Source organism: Rhinolophus sinicus, linkage group LG11, assembly GCF_036562045.2.
Source record: "Rhinolophus sinicus isolate RSC01 linkage group LG11, ASM3656204v1, whole genome shotgun sequence".
Lineage (NCBI taxonomy): Eukaryota > Metazoa > Chordata > Mammalia > Chiroptera > Rhinolophidae > Rhinolophus > Rhinolophus sinicus.
This window is the reverse complement of record NC_133760.1, coordinates 7,475,622-7,494,212: the sequence shown is the minus strand read 5'-3', so window position 1 is coordinate 7,494,212 and position 18,591 is coordinate 7,475,622. Positions and strand designations below refer to the sequence as shown.

The following is an 18,591-nucleotide window of genomic DNA, read 5'->3' as shown; positions in this document are numbered from 1 at the left end:
CGAAATGGCAGAAAACAAAGTCATTTGTCTAAAAGTATTTCGGGGAACTTTGCAAAGAAAGGTTGTCACAAACTTATCATAAGACATACAATCAGAAGGATCTAGAGTCCAGGTTGTTTTGAGAGCTCACAGTGCCCTTGTGAACTATCACCTGGAGACCAGGTCTGCAGGTTTCACTGGTGAAGAGGGCCCTTGGAGGTGGAGGAACACGGTGCCATGGCCCTCCCCAGGAAAACACGGCCCTCCCCAGGAAAACACGGCCCTCCCCAGGAAAACACGGCCCTCCCCAGGAAAACACGGCCCTTCCCACGAAAACACGGCCCTCCCCGGGAAAACACGGCCCTCCCCGGGAAAACACGGCCCTCCCCAGGAAAACGGATTCACTTTGTGTTCCTTGATAGCATATAGGGTGCTCCTCAGTAACCATTGACTGGAGCTTCCAGAAATTTCCTACGCATGTGGTTGTCAGAAAGAGCAGGGCAGTATCGTGTTCTGTTCCCCTCCCCCACCGAGCTGAATATTAATAAATATCAAAGGCATTCTTCTTCTGTCTGATTTCCCCTTGGTTTGTTTTCCCCCTTGGATTCCTTTGTCTATCTGCCTTCAGTATTTTGCTCTCCAGAGGTTGGTAGCGGGCAGCCCCATCCAAAGCATGAAGCCAGAAAGTAGCCTGACCTGCCTCCCAGTGTTTCCCAAGCTCCCCTGTTTATCCTGTTTAATGACACTGGGATCCAAACGTTTTGAATATTTTGACTTTCTTCTCTTCCTCCTCCACTCCCAATGAAGGCGGTTGGCAGAACAGCTTCTCTAAATGCTGACAGTCTTCTAATTGTGGGGGTGTTTGCACACCTGGGAATTAGGAAGGTGGCATAATAGCACACTGTGAATTATAACTGTTTTTCTGACTTCTACATTTTTAATACTTATTGAAAATAATACTTTTAAAACACATTCCCAAACAAGCCATGCTTTAAAGAGCACACTGTGTAGGCTCCACAGAAAACGCTGGCTTTGGTGAGCCCCTGAGGTACTGGGTCTGCGCCAGTTGTGATCATTTCTTACCTAGAACTTCCTTACGCTGGGTTGCTGGGTCAGCCTGCAAGAAGCGATGAACTTCCCGTCTGTCTGATTTCTGTGGGCCACGCCTCTTCAAGGCAAATAAAAAACGATACCTCTGGCCCAAGAGCAATAGCGTGCCAGTAGTCAGTTTAGGAGTGTCCTTTGGAAAGAGTGAGTAAAAGGTGAAATTGTCTTTTCCTGCCTTGGAAATGGTGCTTTGAAATGAGTGTGGCTGCTTTGTCGTCTTAATGCAGAGATAAGCAAAGCCTTGATTCTCTTCCTGGTGGCACAAACCTCATTTTAAAATTGCTGCCATTAACGCAGACTGACACTTGTTTTACTGGAAAAGCCAGATACTGTGGGCCAGAGAATGCCAAGCCAGCCCCTCCGTGGGGGATTTGGCTTTCGATTTTTATTGGCATGACAAAGCAATAAGTATTTATTTGAAGTGAGGGGGAGCCAGCAGGTAATGGAAAACACACTTAGTGCCTCCTGCCTGCCAGACACCACTGGGGAAATGGCACAGATCCGTCTTGCACAGGCCTAAGTGCCCAGTTGAGGCAGCAACACCCGCGCAGCTTCTGAAAAGGAAAATAGGTGGTTTGGGGTGGGGGGGATGTGTTGGGGCCGAGTGGAAATCCCATGTTAGGGGTGGTTAAAGTGGTACAGTGTGGTGACTGGGAGCTGAGGCTCTGGGAGTGGGGAGTGAGGGGGGGCTAAAGTCACATCCCAACTCCTCTGCTTCCTCACTGGGGCTTTGGGCATGTGATTCTCATCCGTTTTGCAAAAGGGGAGAATATCGAAGCACGTTCCTCCTATGGTTGTGGGAAATAGAATGAGATTATGCACAGAAAACATTGAGCATACTGCGTGCTGAATAAGTGTGAGTTCTTGTTATTTAACTATACCTGGAAGAGTGAGGTAAGGAATGGCTGGAAGGTGGAAATACGCATGTTGTGTTGAGGAAAGGAGAAAACTGGTCTGGTCTGGCTGCCCTCCCTTCTGCGTAAGTTTTAACCCTATGTGTTACATAGCTGCTGTCACAGCGCTTACCCTAGCAACCGCCCCAACAACAAAAAAGCCATGCTCTGGGCATGATGTGATGTGGAGAAAGAAATCCCTCAGCACCCTTGGCTAATTTGCTAGATTACCTCTTTACTGTAAAATTGGACTTGGGGTGAGGAACTCAGTTTCATTTCTGCTAATGAAAGTGCAGACTGCAGAGCCGACTCGCATTCTGGGTCCTTTTCCCAGCTGAACCATTTAGCAACCCACCCTCATAGTGGGAGCCTTCCGCACTCAGCTGAATGAAATTGAAAATCTACGATTGCACTTCAGTGGGGTCCGTGAATAGATGCTTTGTCTGTAAAGAGTTGTTGTTGCACATGGTCTCTGTCTCCCAGTGCCATGAGTTTGCAAAGAGGAGATCAGGACGGGCAGGCTCTTATTTTAAAGCCAAGAAACAGGCCCTGGTGCCTTGCTCCACAAAATGTGCCTTTTGGGCAAGCTCGAATTGCTGAATTTAGTGAGTTTGACCACAGATTAGAGAAGCCATTATTGGCGATTTGCCCTTCTATCTGATGTGCTCTTATTTTTGTGTATATATATATATATATATATATATATATATATATAAAATTTAAAAAAGACAAAACAGGATGATAAAGAAAATCTTTCACTCACTGTAGCTACCACATGACAAGACAACCTATTGAAAAGCAAACCAATTCAATCACGCATTGTTTGGTCTATAAGGCACCAAGTAACCAGTTTGACAGTTTGTGTGTCCCCCCAGCACCAGTGAATTGGCTTATTTCATTGGATTCAGTGAATTGGCTGGTTGTTGTGGCTTTGTGTGGACACAGCTCTCATTTTGTGAGGGCTAGAACGGAGTTAAAGTTTCGAGTGTGAATAAAAACCAGCTGGGGAATTGGGCTGCTCGCTCCCCAGGGAGGGATGTTGCATTTTGACAGACAAGCTGAATGGTATGAAATATGAGCTCTTTGTAACCTGCTCTGGAAAGACTCAGTGTGTGCTTCCAAAAGGCTAGTCCTACTCACTGAGCTGTGAGGTCAAATAAATACTTGGGTCTTAAAAAGGGCGTGGGGGCACTGACTTGACCTTGGATTTTCTGATTCTTGAATTTTATCTTTTAAAAGAACTGTTTTGCTCCAAGGCACATTCATTCTTTTAGGAAGGAAACAATTCAGTGCATGGGTGTTTAGTGAGCACTTGGGTTCATCTAGCTCAGTCACAGGGAACATAGATTTTCATCGTGTATTTACATGCATTTTGAATGTTACCAGAGGGGAGGTACAGGGCACTGTGGAATTGTAGAGCAAGGAGTTTTATCTCAGCTAGGGTATTCGGGACTCTCCCCAAAGAAATGATATATAAAGCTGGAACGTAGACGGTGAGGCAGGCAGACAGTGAAGATGGAGGCTTCATGGGGAGAGCACTTGAGAAAACGGTATGGAACTTGGGGCAGAAAAAACATGGCATATTCACAGAGTTGAGAGAAACCTACCGTTGGCTACTGCAGAGAGTGAGGGAGAACCAGGCCGAATAAGCCAGGCTGCGATACCGTGAGGAGGATTTGGTACTGTGCTACTTTTCGAGTACCTACTGTGTGCCAGGTACAGTAGCAGGCATTTTTACACCAGGTTTTCATGTGTTTCTCCTCTCAGTCTTAATGAAGTGATTTTTTTTTTTTTTTCAATTTCCGTTTTAGAGATGAGGAAACAGGCTCAGAGAGATGAAACACCCTGCCCAAGTCAGTGTAGGTACCAAGTGGAGGAACATGTTTTTGAACCCCGGTCCTCTGACTTCCACTTCCGGTGGGTTTTTAGAATCCAGTCTCTAAGAAAGACAGTAATATTCAGTAGCCAGGCACACATTTGGACCACTGAATCAGTTCAGTCAATTTGTTCATTTCAGACAAAGGACTTTGATTATCTGAAAAAATCCATTTTCCACACTGCCCCCTAAGAACAGCATGGTGCTGTTTCTAGCTTCAGAGTCTAGTCGAATAGAGGACAAAAAAGGCATGGAGACACTGAAATAGCAACTGGAACTATGAGAAATTGTTTCGAACTGGTGTCATTCGTTTCTCAGTTTATTTTAAGCCCAAAGAACTGGTGTAGTGTGTTTTGGTGACAAAAACAAGACTATCTTTATCTGCCTTAGTTGACAGCACACCTGTTCTTTAAAAAAAAAAAAAAGTATTACAATAGGCAACTCAAATTTATTTGTCAAAGAACAGAGAATTACTGATCTTCATGGAGCCAACTTACTCTCCTCCATCACTTAGTGATACTGAAATATCTTTGTAAGGATTCAGATTATTTCGAGTCAGGAATTACCTCGACTTCTATAGAGAAAGGACTTCTGAGTGTGTTTTCTCCCGTGTTGGAGAGGAGGCAAGCGGGTGAAAACTGACCTATAGTTCTGGGAAGTCCCTGTTCAGTGAGTGTTGAGTCAGGCAGGATGTTTGTAAAAATTTTCTGGAACTAGTGGAGCCCCTCTCTACTTTGCCTCCTGTGGCATTGGCCGTTTAGTCAAAGGCAGCAACAGGGATTGACCCAGATTTGCCTGATGTCATGCTTTATAGAGCAAAAGGCTATGGTCTCAATTTATTTGGGGCCCCTAAGGGGACGACCTGCCTCTTTTTTCCCTTCATGCGAGAGGATTAGGGACGCTGAGAAGGCTGAGACTTCGCACTTACTTCCTGTTCCCTCCCGAGATGGTGAGTGACCAGGTCACAGTCCTAACTGGCAGCTTAAAGGAGACAAGCCCAAGCATTTGCGCTTTTGCAATGCACTTTGAATGAATACACTCTCAGATTTTCTCTTCAACTTGGGCTTTGACTTTTTCAGGGCCAGAAGGGGGAGCACCAGTTAACCAAGAATGCAACTGGCGCACGAGCGAGTAACTTAATTGCAAAGGTCTTTTTCCAGCTTTGTTGGACATGTGAGAGAATCCTTGCCAATGAGAAAGCCGTAATGTTGAATGTAGAATGCGAAAAGTGCTTTTGGGGAAACCAAAACTACATAGTGATGTAGTTTATTGAATCTTTCGGTTTTTCTATCCTGCCACTTTCAGTTAGTCCAGGGTGTGCCACCACACAACTTAGTAAGCCATGCATGTGACCCTCGAGGGCTTTGCTTTGTCCGTTTCCCTCTCGAGAGGGAGAGTTGTCCCCATTCAGAGGGCATGGTCACTGTTCAGACTACATTCTCTATGTAGCAGTTCTCCTTGAAAACCAGAATGGAGGATCCAACAGCCTGGATTCTGGTTTTTATTTCCTTTATTTAAATATGCTACCAAGCATTTAAAAAGCTGTGCTAGGTGGTACACCTCTAGTAACTGTATTTTCTGACCCTAAAATCTGGATAAGTAATTTGACACGTATAAGCATATTTATGGAGACCAGGAAAGAATATTTGAAGTTGACAGTTTAAGATCACTGCATAACTCTACCCACTGTTCCCACAGAAGACAGAGTTGTTGTTTTTTAATCCAAGAAGGGTGGCTGACCTCTCTATTGGTGCCATGGGAGACTCTTCTTTGTGGCTCAGTTGGTACTTGCTCATCTGATACCTACATGAGCTTTGCTTATTGTGGATCTATGTCTTCTCTTACCAATTACCGTGTTCCCCTGAAAATAAGACCTAACCAGACCATCAGCTGTAATGCGTCTTTTGGAGCAAAAATTAATACAAGACCTGGTCTTATTTTAATGTAAGACTGGGTCTTATGTAATACAAGACTGGATATGATATGATATAATATAATATAATATATAATATAATACTGGGTCTAATATACTACCGGGTCTTATATTAAATTTTGCTCCAAAAGACTCATTAGAGCTGATGGCCCGGCTGGGTCTTATTTTCGGGGAAATATGGTGGATCATTGAGGGCGAGAGATGACTTTGGTCCAGCTATTAGCTCTGCTGCTAGTTTGCTATGTGACCTTGGGTATAATTCCTTAAAAAAGAAAAATGCCAAGATTCTTGCCCTCTAGGAACTTAGCCCAGTAGGAGAATGGCCATATATGTACAAAGTGGCTATCTCCGTTTGGTGCCGCAGAGTCATATGGGAATTGATTATCTGTGACGTAGTACTGTCAGCATGAACAAGACCTTCAGAGCCTCACCTTCTCACGTCCTAGTGAGAGCAGCAGTGTTCGGACAAGCAAAAAAGCCTCTGTATGCACAGAGACCTCCTCTCAGCCAAACTTGAAAAAATAGCAAGAAACATTGGTCCTGTGCATTATTGGAAACGGGTTTTGTTCAGGAAATTTATTGAATGCTTACTGCACATCAGGCTCAGGAACCCCGTCATCGTAGAGGCTGATTGGAGGAGCCCTTTTCTAGCCTGTTTCTTATTCCTTGGGGGTCATTCTAATATTCTTCTTGCTCCCGTGGACGTGGAGGGGCTTTGGAGTGGGCTTACCATCCTGCAGGCAGGAGATTGACGTCTTCCCACTCTGCCAGAGTTGGGAGTTTCCCCTGAATGCTCTTTCTCATTTCCGAAAATCTTAGAGGCCAGAGGCAAATTGCAATCTCCGTTTCTCCGCAGTGCAGCATTGCCATAGACTGAGCGAGTGGTTTGTTTCTGTTTCCTTTGCCACCTGGTTAGTATCCATACTAAGCATCAGGCATGTTCTTAAGGAAACTGTGAAGTAAAGAGCAATGGACTATGTTGTCCATTCAGAAAATACTTATCCAAAAGAACAAGGTGAAGATGATTCAAGCTGACCCATTCCTTAGTTTATATCAGTGGCATTTCATCGGAGATAGTTCACGGAGGGGAAAGGACCATGGGGCTTTGATGTTCATCCATCACTGGCCTCTGGATCCTGGCACTCTCAGTGCCGGGTGTGAATCTGTCGGAGCCTCTGTTTTCTCATCTGTCAGATTATTAAGACGAATAACCCTACCTTGAAGGCTGGATGTGAGATTTCGCTAATTGTGCAGAGCACTGAGCAGTGTCCTGCACAGGACCACCCCTAATTAGTCACTATTATCTTCCGGTTTTGACTCAGACTTTTAACTTAGAGGCACAGATGTGTAGAATGTTCTCAGGGCTTGGTTTCCTCTGGCTAGGTGCTTTTTTCAATTCAGCCTGCGTAAGTGAGTGTCACCCCAAGAAGGTGGATGTTGGGATGGTGTCACTTTCTCCTCTCCAAGGACCTGCTGCTGAGAGGGCTCCAGTGACTCCATAATGAGTGACACACGTCTGACTGTGGACAGAGACATGTATGTGGCAGGCAACTCAGGAGGATGGCATTTCCATCTGACGTGTGCCCAGTCGCCCTTCGGGTGCTGGTTCTGTCAGCAGTCTGGCCAGCTCTTGGCACACAGCACCAAGTCTGCTCCCTTACTAAGGAAGTTTACAATCCTTTGTGCAGGAGCTCTTACCGAATTTATGACACCCCACAGAGCCTTCAGTTATCTCAAGGAGGTATTTTGACATTTTGTAAACCAGAGTTTGTTTAAATGAGAGAGAGGGACGGAGAGGATGAGAGGGAGGGAGGGAGAGAGAATTCATGTCACTCAGCCAGGGGAGTTAACACGATTGCTAAACCGTACTCTCCATTTCCACATTTGTAAGTTGAAGTGCTGAACTAGATCTTGGGCTCCTCAAAGTAAGACAACTGTGAGCAGTTGTCTAATTTAAGTCTTCCATCTGATGGCAGAATCTTCTTGACAGCGAGTCTGGCAGGTAGGTTGCAGCCTCTGCTTCAAGTACTTACAAGAGCAGTCCCTTCCGCTGTAAACAGCTGGGGTGGTTTTGTGTTTTCAGTTTCTCTTTATACATGCCTCTCCGTTTTTTACTCTTATCTCTCCCACCTTGACTCTTTGGAATCATACAAAATAATCTCTTTCCATGGGAGAGTCCCGTAGCTATTTGAAATAGCTGTTGTAGTGCCCCAGTCTTCCCTTCCTCCAAAGCTCGTGCTCATAAACGTTATTGAGATATTTGCTCCAAAAGTATTCAGTCCCTTGATTTTGAAGCTCACATGAGGAAAAAATACTCTAAACAAATAGTAAATTTCCTAAAGCCACAGAAATACAATTGAAATTGTGGTCTTTGTTAAAATATCTACTAAAGAGGAGGGTAACCATATCGGATCAAGGTAAATGGACTCAGGTGCATCTCCAGCAATTCGGTTTCATTTCCAAGTTAATAAGACCCATTTAGAAGGGCGGATGTACTTACCAATGTGTACAGCTATGAATTTAAAAGTATTTAGGGATTTCTGCATAAATTCCACTAAAGTGGACAACCAGCTTCTAGATCGGGGTCAACCATTCCCTTTCCTATCCTGCCCATCATTCCTTTTGGTACCCTTCATATGGAAACAAATCACTTCCTGTTTAGTCTGAGATTCTTTGAGAACTTCCTGTGAAAACAACTGGCGAAAAAAGAACAGCTGAGAATAAAATGTATACGAAAGGAGAAGCAAGCCCGTTTCTGGGCTGTTGGCTGGCATTACCTGAAATGACAACCCAGAGGCAAAGACAGTCCAGTCTTCAGACAGCCTGCCAGCTGCTAACGGATTCAGTGTGGAGGACCGCAGCGCACTGGGAAAGGGTCCTGGGGTCCCAGAGACGAGCCACGCACTCCTCAAAGCCTGGCCCTGGCCCTGGCTCACAAGACCAGTGACAGCTTCTCAGGTGGCAGGAGTGGCTGCTGCTTCTCCCCTGATGACTCACTGCCTGAGGCAAACAGGCTCTGACTTCAGACTTTTTATAAAGCAGTAAAGAAAAACAAATTAGTGATTTATGATGTATCTTTATATGAAATAACTTAACCAATCTGGACTCTCTCCCTAACATCTTCTATGAAGTTACAAAGAATTGAAGCTTTGAAATCTAACAGACCTGGGTTTGAGCCCTGACAGACAAATTCTATGACTTTGGTCAAGTGACTTAGCATCTCAGGGATGGCGCCGTGCTACAAGGTGGTCGTCAGGGTGAAATCGCCAATAATGTGAGCACTTACAAAGGAAAGAGGCTGAGTGCTTCTATCTTTACACAGGGTTGCAACCGGATACTAGGGAGTCAAACAGTGCTCTGTCCATACCCTTTAAACTATTAGCTATAGAATCTGCATATGTGAAGAAGACCATCTGGGTTTCAGTGACATTCTTTTTACCAAACCCAATCCTGCAGGATTTGCCTGTCAAAAAACTAGTACAACAGCACCGTTCTTCAATAAAATGAGGATTCCGAATCAACTGGCGTTAAGGAATAAAAAACGGGACTTTAAGAGACACTGCAAGGGAGTTATTTCTAATCACCGGGAAGCCTTCTAACCATAGTTCTTGTAACTAGACAATAAATTTGAATGTTATGCTTTCTCCCCCTTCTCAGTACTAGAACAAGACAATGAGGTGTTATCTAACATCCTAAGTTAGCTAGAAAATTTAGCCTCCATCAATTGCATACTTACTATGTATCAGACACTTGCTTAAGGTCTCTATATGCATTATTTCATCCTAGATTCACAGCAGATCTGTGGGTGGAGGTGGCAAGAACCCCATTTTGCAGATGAAGAAGCTGACTCCTAGAAAAACTCAGTTACTTGCCCAAGTCAGTTCTCTCTGTCTGCAAGACCTGTGCTCTTAACCACTACCGTTCACTGCCTGCTTCTGAAAGTTCTTGGGAGCAGCTGACTGAGTAACTGGATGATTGAATAAATGACTCAGGGTGCAGTTCCATCTGGGTAACTTCTAACGGTCATGAAGACCCACTGACATAAAATACCAGGGTCTTTGGAGGCAGAACTTCTGGGTTTGAATCCCAGTACTGTCGCTTACTAGTTGTGTCACTTAGGCATGTGGCATTTTTCCTTGGTAAAATGGAATGTCATAAGGTTTAAAAGAAAGAATATTTGGGACCTGGTTGGTACATAGTAAGCTCTCAGGTAGTTTCTGCTGCTGCTACTCCCGCTGCATGAGGAAGGTGACCGCTAGGAGAAGAAAGACAGAGAATTATCTTATTTGTCACTTCTGATTAGTTAGTTTTACCCTTTCCTGATGCGGAAGCCATTAACCCCCGGCTAATGTACCAAAGGGAATTCTCACTTGGGGCTTTCAGCCCTAGCAGAATCCATGCCTATCTCTGTTCTGGAAAGAGGAAATTATTAGTTTCCAATTTCATCTTTTATCCTTTTAAGAGTTGAGCCATCTTTGTATAACATCTATTATCCATATGGGATATTTGGAAAACTTCCTGTTTATTCCAGTGCACCCAATATAGGGTGTAAATAGTCATCTCATTGTTTTTAAATAAACATGGCCTGCCTCTTATAAACACCTTTGTTCTGGTAATGCCGTCTCTCGCTCAAGGGGTGACCATGTGGCAGATTGCCGGCATCTTGTGTGATATTTGGAGGCTGGAAAATACAAAATTAGTGAGATGAATAAGTGGATCTCTTTATCCTGCTTGGAATTTTTCCAGCAGTTTCCACACCACTGTGAGCTCCCCTCTGGAAGCCTTCCTGATGTTTTAGTGCATGTAGAGAGACTCACTTTGTTTTTGTACTTTCTTTTCTCTTTCCTGGACAGAAACCAAAGCCCAAGCCCCGGCCATCCATCACGAAGGCAACCTGGGAGAGTAACTATTTTGGGGTCCCCTTAACAACCGTCGTGACTCCAGAGAAGCCAATCCCTGTTTTTATTGAGAGATGTATTGAGTACATTGAAGCCACAGGTAAGTGTGTTACCTCGGAGCCAATTACAGCTTTCACCGTCTGCAGGATGCTTTCTAGAGGGCCAAGCCATCTGGAGCTTCTGGAATGAGCTCTTGTAGTGGGGGATGCTTTCTGAGAAGGAGCTGAGCAGTGCCGACAGCTGTCATCCTCCCTCCATCTCCATGCAGTTGTGCAGGGCCTGTTAGCACTCTCAGAGCATCCTGCTTTCAGGGCTGCAGTCGGGGCTGTTCTAGGCACCTCTCTGTGCCCCCCACCACCAGTCGCCTGTCTCTCTGTGTCAGCTTCCTGAGGGCAGGGAAAGGGTTTTATTTATCACTGTGTCCTCAGCACTAGACTGGACACAAATGGTAAACATTGTGGTTTAATAAAACAAATGACTGGTTGTGACTATTATAGCCCTTGGCCACTGACAGGTGCCTGAGATTCATGTGTTGATAGACTTTTTTTCCTGAGGTAAAAAACCAGCCAGGATGCTTGAACATCTATCTTCTTCTGGTCAAACAGCTGTATTTCAACTCCACTGACAACTTGATGTTATCTCAGAGGCCAGCTATCTTGAAAGTTTCCGCATTGTTCTCGAAGTGACAAGATTTTATCTGTGTTAAAACATTTCCTTCATTCAGAGCTCCCATAACGTTGTCTTTGGCCTCTTTCGAAACCCCTGGAGCTTCCAGTTTCACTCTCCCTTGATCTCCTGGATGCTTTCAAAGCTGATGAGCTTCAAGGAGACCACGATTGGGGGACACTGTGTTACCTGGATTCTTGAACATTAACAGTTGAGCTCAAGAATGTAGGCTTAAGCTGATTTGAAACCAGGTGGGGATTATAGCCTCCCTCTGTGTTCTTCCCGATTCCCGTGTCTGTAGTGTAAGTATGGTGCGGTTTGGCCAGCCCGCCAGGATGTACTGACAACTTCAGCAGTGTCATGCTCAGCTGAGCGACTGGTGTTAATATTTCCTGAGGATGTGGGGACTCAGGGAAACTAGGTTTCAAGTTGAAGCCCACTAAAGACTGTCATTATTTCCAGGGTTTTCTCTGCAGCACACCAGGCTTGAATTACAGCAAGCACTTTGCGTAATCATAGCAGATCTGCAGCTTTGTTTAGTTCATTCTGTTCCCAAAGCCTTTTCTGAGTGTCCATCTTTTGGACATTGGTGTTGTATCAGTTTTTTCCTGACAGCTCTCCCTTGGGCTGGGAGGAAAACTACACAAAGCAAATTCCTTCTTATTGACCCAGCAAGAAGAGGTAATTTGTGACATTGGTGGGGGGGATTTTCCCCCTCAATTTTTTGATGTTGAATTGGTTTCGGATTTATAGAGAAGTTACAAAAAGTATAATTTGTAACAAATTGAAAGTTACAAAAATCCCCAGGTTAACATTTTACCACATCCTCCTATCATTCTTTCTCTCTATAAATGTATCTTTTATCTGTAACTTTTGAAAGTTGCAAATATGATACACCTTTACGTCTAAATACTTCAATGATTTTTTCCTCAAAACATTCTCTTAACATAACCACCATGCAATTTTCAAAATTAGAATATTAGCATTGACCCATTACTAGCCAATCTAATCTATAGACATTTTCATTTCATTAGTTGTACCATTAATGTCCTTTATAGCAAAAGAAATTTTTTTTGGGGGGGTGTCCAGAACTAATCCCAGACTACATATTACATTTATGTATTTATTTATTTATTTATTTATTATTTTATTTTTATTTTTTTATTAGTTTCAGGTATACAAAACAATGTAATAGACATTTATCATTTATATCCCTCACAGAGTGATAACCCCCCCATCTACTACCCCTCTGATATCGCATACAGCCATTTCCACTGGCTATTCCTAATGCTGTACTCCACTTGTATATATATATATACATATATATACACACATATACATATACATACATATATATGTGCATATATACATATACATATATGTGTGTATGTGTGTGTACATATATATATACATATATATATAATTATAGTTGACATTATTCTTCAGCTTCAGGTGTACAGTGCAGTAATCAGGCATCTACATCATCCCTGAGGTGGTCTCCCTAATGGGACAAGTATCCATCAGACACCCTACAAAATCTTCACAGTATTATTGATTACATTCCCCAAATTGACTTTCATATCCCCGTGGCAATCTTGTGGTTACCGATTGTGCTTTCTAATCCCCTCACCTTCCCCCTTAGCCACACACCCACTCCCATCTAGCAACCCTTAGTTTTTCCTCTATGTCTCTGAGACTGTTTCTGATTAGTTCATTCATTTATTCTTTTCTTTAGATTCCACATATAAGTGAGATCGTATGGTATTTGTCTTTCTCTGTCTGATTTATTTCACTAAGCATGTTTTCTAGGTCCATCCATATTGTTGCAAATGGTAAGATTTCACTCTTCTTTATGGCTGCGTAGTACTCCCTTGTATAAATGTACCGCCACATATTACGTTAAATTGTCAGATCTATTCTTAATCTAGAACCACTCAGTCTGTTTTTGCATGGCCTCAAAGGTTTTAAAGAGGATCAGTTATTTTGTAGGATGTTCCTCAACTTGGATTTTCTTGATGTTTCCTCATGATTAGATTCAGGTTAGCATTCTTGGCAGAAACAGCAGAGTGATGCTGTGTCCTTCTCCATGCATCACAGCAGGTGGCAAATGATGTCTCTTTGTCCCTCACTGGCGATGTCCTTTGATCACTTGATTAAGGGGCTGGTGTCTGCCAAGCTTCTCCGCTGTAAAGCTACCCTTGGCCCCTTTGTAATGATAAATATTTTGTAGGGAGAAGCTTTGAAACTGAGTATCTGGTTTCTCCTAATATTCTCACCCACTAGCTTTTGCATCCATTGATGATTCTTGCCTGAGACAGTGATCACCACAGCTTTTCTCACTCTAATTCCTTCTGCATTTATTTGTTAGTTGGGATTCTCCTGTGTGGGAGAGCTGCCCCTTCTTGGGGAAGCCTTTTGTGAGTGGCCTCCTCTCGCAGCTCCCCTGTGGTAGCACCGGGGCCTGACCATTACCCGTGTGCCCTGGAGCTGAGTCATCAGTGGGCCTGACCTACCCTACCCGCCTTGCTTCTCTCACTCTTAGACTGTGAGGAGCTTGTTTTTATCCCTGTGACAAAATTACACCTCTCCTTGCTCTTCCACTTGTGAATCCTTTCAGGTATGAAGACTTCTTCAGCCCTGCCCCTAGCCCACCCCCAGCCACTGTCAGGCTGCTGCTTCTCTCAGAGCCCTTTCAGGTCGCACTGCTGTCCTCCTTGTCACCGAAAAGCTTGGAGCTTCAGGGTCATCTCTGACTCATCTGGTCAATTCCCAAGTCTGTCGTTTGTCCTTTGTCCTGTCTTGGCTCTGTCCCCTCCGCTTCATTTCTGCTGCCCCACCATCACCCTCCTTCTCAGTCCCTCCTGATTATATGACAGTCCTCTCCTAAAAGCCTCTTCTTGCTTCCTCTCTACAAGACGCGCTTCGGTCGTGCTGCTGCTGCGGTTGTCTGCCTGCCCTCCTCTCCCCCTTGCCCTCATTCTTCCTTTTCTCCCCCACCCCCTTGTTTCTGTTGTGTACTATGGCAGGCATTCACTTTAAAATTGTTTTACAAGAATACAGCCAATATATTAGAGCAGAATTTCTTTGTATTTCTCTGCTTCGCGTATGCCCTTGCTGTGGTTTGCAGTGTATCTCCCATTCCTCTTGCCTCTGGAACTGCTCTTCGTTTTTCAAGACTCCCCCATCCCAGGAGCACTTCGAATGTCACTTCCCTGGTAGTTCTTCTCAGGCACATTTCAACTTCCTGAGAACAAGATTCTCTGTTCTCCTGTCTCACCAGAGCCTGGTACCCAGTATACATGAGTGAAAGAGTGGTTTTCAACATGGAGTTGTTTAACTTTATTGTTTTCTTCTTTCTTTCTTTGTCCTTTTAAAATTTGGTTCCATATTTCCCTTCACTGGCATTGGTCTATACTTTTATAGAATTTTGGGAAAAAATTTAAACCTGGTATTAGTGTGTGTTGAGGAGTTGTCATTGTGTATTCTGTTTCCTAAAAGAACTTTTTTTCCTCTTCAGAAAATCAAAGCATGTTCATTGTAGAAATTCAACAAAAGGCAAAATCTGAAAAAGAATTTAAAGATTCATTGATCTTCTATTTAGCGAAAACAATTGTTAGTGGTTTGATATATTTCCGCATAGTCTTATTTCTCTGCATACGTGTATAGATTTTTACTTTTACATAATTCAGAATAAGTGGTGTGATTGGCCTAAAAAATTTTTTGAGCATAACTCACTTAAATGAGGCAAAAAAGCCCTGAGTTCACCAATTTACTCCTGTTTTCCTGCAGAAAAAGAATTCAGTAACTAAGGATGAGGTTGGAGGACCATTTTTTGAGAACCAGTGTTTTTTAAACCAGACATCGTTTAGTGAGCATGATCCCTTCATCTGATACTCTTTGAAAAATATCAGTTCTTTCACCCTTTCTTCCACCTCCCTCCTCCCCCCCCCACTCCGATTCAAGCCGTTGTTTCTCAGTCTAGTTGTGTAGGACACAGCTCCCTGGCCCAAGCTGTTGTTATGAGCTTTGTGCTCCCCCCGGCTGAGGCAGTCGGTCGCTGGTCATAGGACAGCCATTCTCAGCAGGTCATGGCAGCTCTCGCCGGCTGCCGGCCGCTCACGCTGGCTGCTGGCTGCTCATCGCAGCACGCGGCAGCCCACGCCGACCTCCAGCTGCTCACTGCATCCAAGCTCCAGGGAGAGTCATTATTCACAATCTTAGCTGTAAAGGGTGCAGCTCACTGGCCCATGTGGGAATTGAACCGGCGACCTTCTGTGTTAGGAGCACGGCTCTCCAGCCACCTGAGCCACCGGGCTGAAAATACTAATTTTAATTGCTGCATCTTGTTCCATTACATGGCTGTGTCACAGATTATTTAACTATTCCTCTGTTGTTGGGCCCCTGTAGATTTCTTCTGGATGTCCATAAAATAAAAAAGCAGATTAGCTAGAAAGGTGTTTTCGAATAGTGACGGAGAGCTTTCGGTCTGGTTAGACCCGGGTTCGAATCTTTGTTCATTTGTAAGCTAAGGGTGGTGACAGGACCTGCCTCGCAGGGCCCCTGCGAGGGTTCCGGGGGACTGGGTGAGACTCCGGGGAGCACTCAGTGCCCGCTAGGCATCCGCTAGTCGCCGCTGGGAGCTTCACCCACACTGCCTTGGTCTTCCTATTGCGGGTCCAACTTGACCACGAAACATAAATATCCATGGCTTTTGTTCTTTCCTCCCCCACGTTTAAATTTGCAAATAATGAAGCCCATTGAAAAGTTGAAAGGGTAATACATTGATCATCCAGTGTCCACCAGTGGTTGACATTCTGCCACTTTTGCCCTTTCTCCCCCTGATTTTTATAGTTGTTGAACCATTTGAAAGTCAGCTGCTACACCATGTCACTTCACTCCTAAAAATTTCAGCGTATGTCCCTAAGCTTGGACTTTCTCCTCCATAACTGCAATAGCATTATCACTTTTGAGAATATTAGCATTCACTCAGTAGTATTTCATATATAGTCTATGTTTAAATTTACTCAGTTGACTTAAAACTGTCTCTTACAGCTGAATTTTTTGTTTTAGCGTCCGATCGGTATTCATAGTGCATTTGGCTATTCGCCTCTCTGTCTCTTTTAGTCCAGAACAGTGCTCTTGGCTTTTTTTTTTTTAATGATGACCTTCTTTGAAAAGTCTAGACAGTTGTCTTGTAGAATGTCCCCTTGTGTCATGTCCTGTCTGCCCTTCTCCACTGTCCTCAGCCCCTTCTGACACCACCCATGGCCACCTCATCCTGTGTGTCCTGTCTGAGCAGAGGGCCTCCCTGGACAGAGCCCACCTGTGAATTGGGCATGGGGGCTCTATAGCATTTCGTTGAACGATTGAATGAATTATGGATTAGGGTTTTTTCCCAGTTCTGCCTGACTTGTACTGACCTTGCCCTTTTCTTAGGGAAGGCCTGTGCTGCCACCTGACCACCCTGTTCCATCTCTCCGTCTTACTCATGATAAAAATTGCCATTGACTCAAGTTCCCACATGGTAGGCCAGGCGGTCACTTCTAGCTGATTGGAGGTGATACTCCAAATGAAGCTTGTTTGTCAGCCTTGCCCTGAGTTCAAAGTCAAAAGTCACTGAGTCCCTGTTTTTGTATCTGTCTCATACAGCTTGGCACTTCTCTTTTCCTGGCAAATAATACATTGCATCATCACTTTTTTTGAAGGGCAGTGCTTGGGAGTTTACAGCCCTAGGTGGTGATGGGAGACAGGCAGCACCCCTCTCCTTCCGTGCCAGGGCCTGCATCACTACCCACTTGCCTCTTCGCAGCCAGTGCCACAGCGAGTGACAATGGCAAAAACAAACCAACCGAAGCCTAATGGTGGAACTGGGGTGGCATGACCATTATGATTTGGGACAACTTGAGCCATTGCATCACCTTACAAATATGTTTTCTAATCACAAGAGTAATATACTTGCTCGCAGTAAAAAAAAAAAAAAAAAAAAAAAATTAATCATAAATCGTATGTGGATAGATGTTATGTAGATATAGAAAGTGAAAGTGCCCTATCATCCCGGTCTCCAGAAGTAACCTGCAGTAATGGTTGGTCTTGTACATACTGTTCTGCAGTTTGTTTTTGTTTGTTTTATTTAATACCATATACCTTGGACATTATCTTTTCAATTCCATCTTAAGGCCAATTGCATTCTAACCTTTGAGCTGAGAAGAAGGTGGCAAGAGTTCGTGTCAGAGTGGGGTCTCTGGGAGTGGAGGCAGAGAAGCTTTGTTTGCAGGCACCTTCATGTTCCAGGGTGGCCCAGGGCAGGATCCTGTGACTGCTGCGTCCTCTCCTCATAGTTTGTGAGTAAATTGCCAGCTCCTCCTAAACACAGATCACAAAGGAAGGACCATTGCCTTGTCGCCAGAAAAGTCGGGCTCCTGCGCTCATTACCAGGACTCCGCATTGCAGCTCCTTTCCCACATTCTGGGGTTAGCTTAGAACCTCTGCGTGAAGATTGGCTCTGGTTCGCACCTGCCTTTTTTCCTCAGCTTTCTGACCAGTTCATTTACCCTTGTTTCATACTTCCCCAAATTGGAATGCATTCAAGAAATGGCCAATAGGTAGAAGAGCTTTCAGATTGATTTGCAGATGCTTTTAGCCCAGGCCCAGGGACAGCCCTGGCGCTTGTTGTGCTAATAGGATATTAGATTTTCACTCTCGGCTCTGGTTACAGGGGAGGGCTGGAAGAGGGCGAGTAACTACCACAGCTGCTCTGGGGTCACCACTGGTGTGTGTGGGGGGTGAGGGCGGGGAGGTGCTGGGGGTCAGACAGACTTTGTCTTTCTGGCCAGAACGCTTTTTCTTTCAGTTTTCATCCGTGTGGAAAATTGGTTGAGGCAATGGAATCACTGCTCCTCTTCTCTAGCAGGTGACTCTGAGTGAGAGAGAACATTGGCCCAGCTGACCTAAACTCTCTGATGCTTGGCAGGAAGTAGCGATACACAGTCCGGTCTAGACTTTTCCTTTCCTCACTGGAGTCAGGGTGAAGACTTTAGAGCCCACTCCCAACCCTCCTGAGAATAATTTCTCAGTGCAAGTACACTATCTTTTCACCTCCCTGTGGTCACAAAACTAAGGTTTTGAATCAGGTCTCTGGGCCCATTTTGAGTTAAGGCTTCCTTTTCACCGTTGGGGGAAATATTCATGTCCTCCAGTGTAGAAACCCCCTGAGGGAGCTTCTGAGGGGTGCCGCTCCTC

The 18,591-nt window shown here is 44.4% G+C and overlaps 1 protein-coding gene across 1 annotated transcript in view; it reads left to right on the top strand.

The window, feature by feature from the left end:
• The window catches only part of ARHGAP35 (Rho GTPase activating protein 35), a 123,123-nt gene that overhangs the window by 47,441 nt on the left and 57,091 nt on the right, over positions 1-18,591 (top strand). Inside the window, exon 3 of the mRNA XM_019752602.2 lies at positions 10,642-10,786. Within this exon, the coding sequence (XP_019608161.2) occupies positions 10,642-10,786 (145 nt within the window). The remainder of the gene's footprint in view (positions 1-10,641; positions 10,787-18,591) is intronic.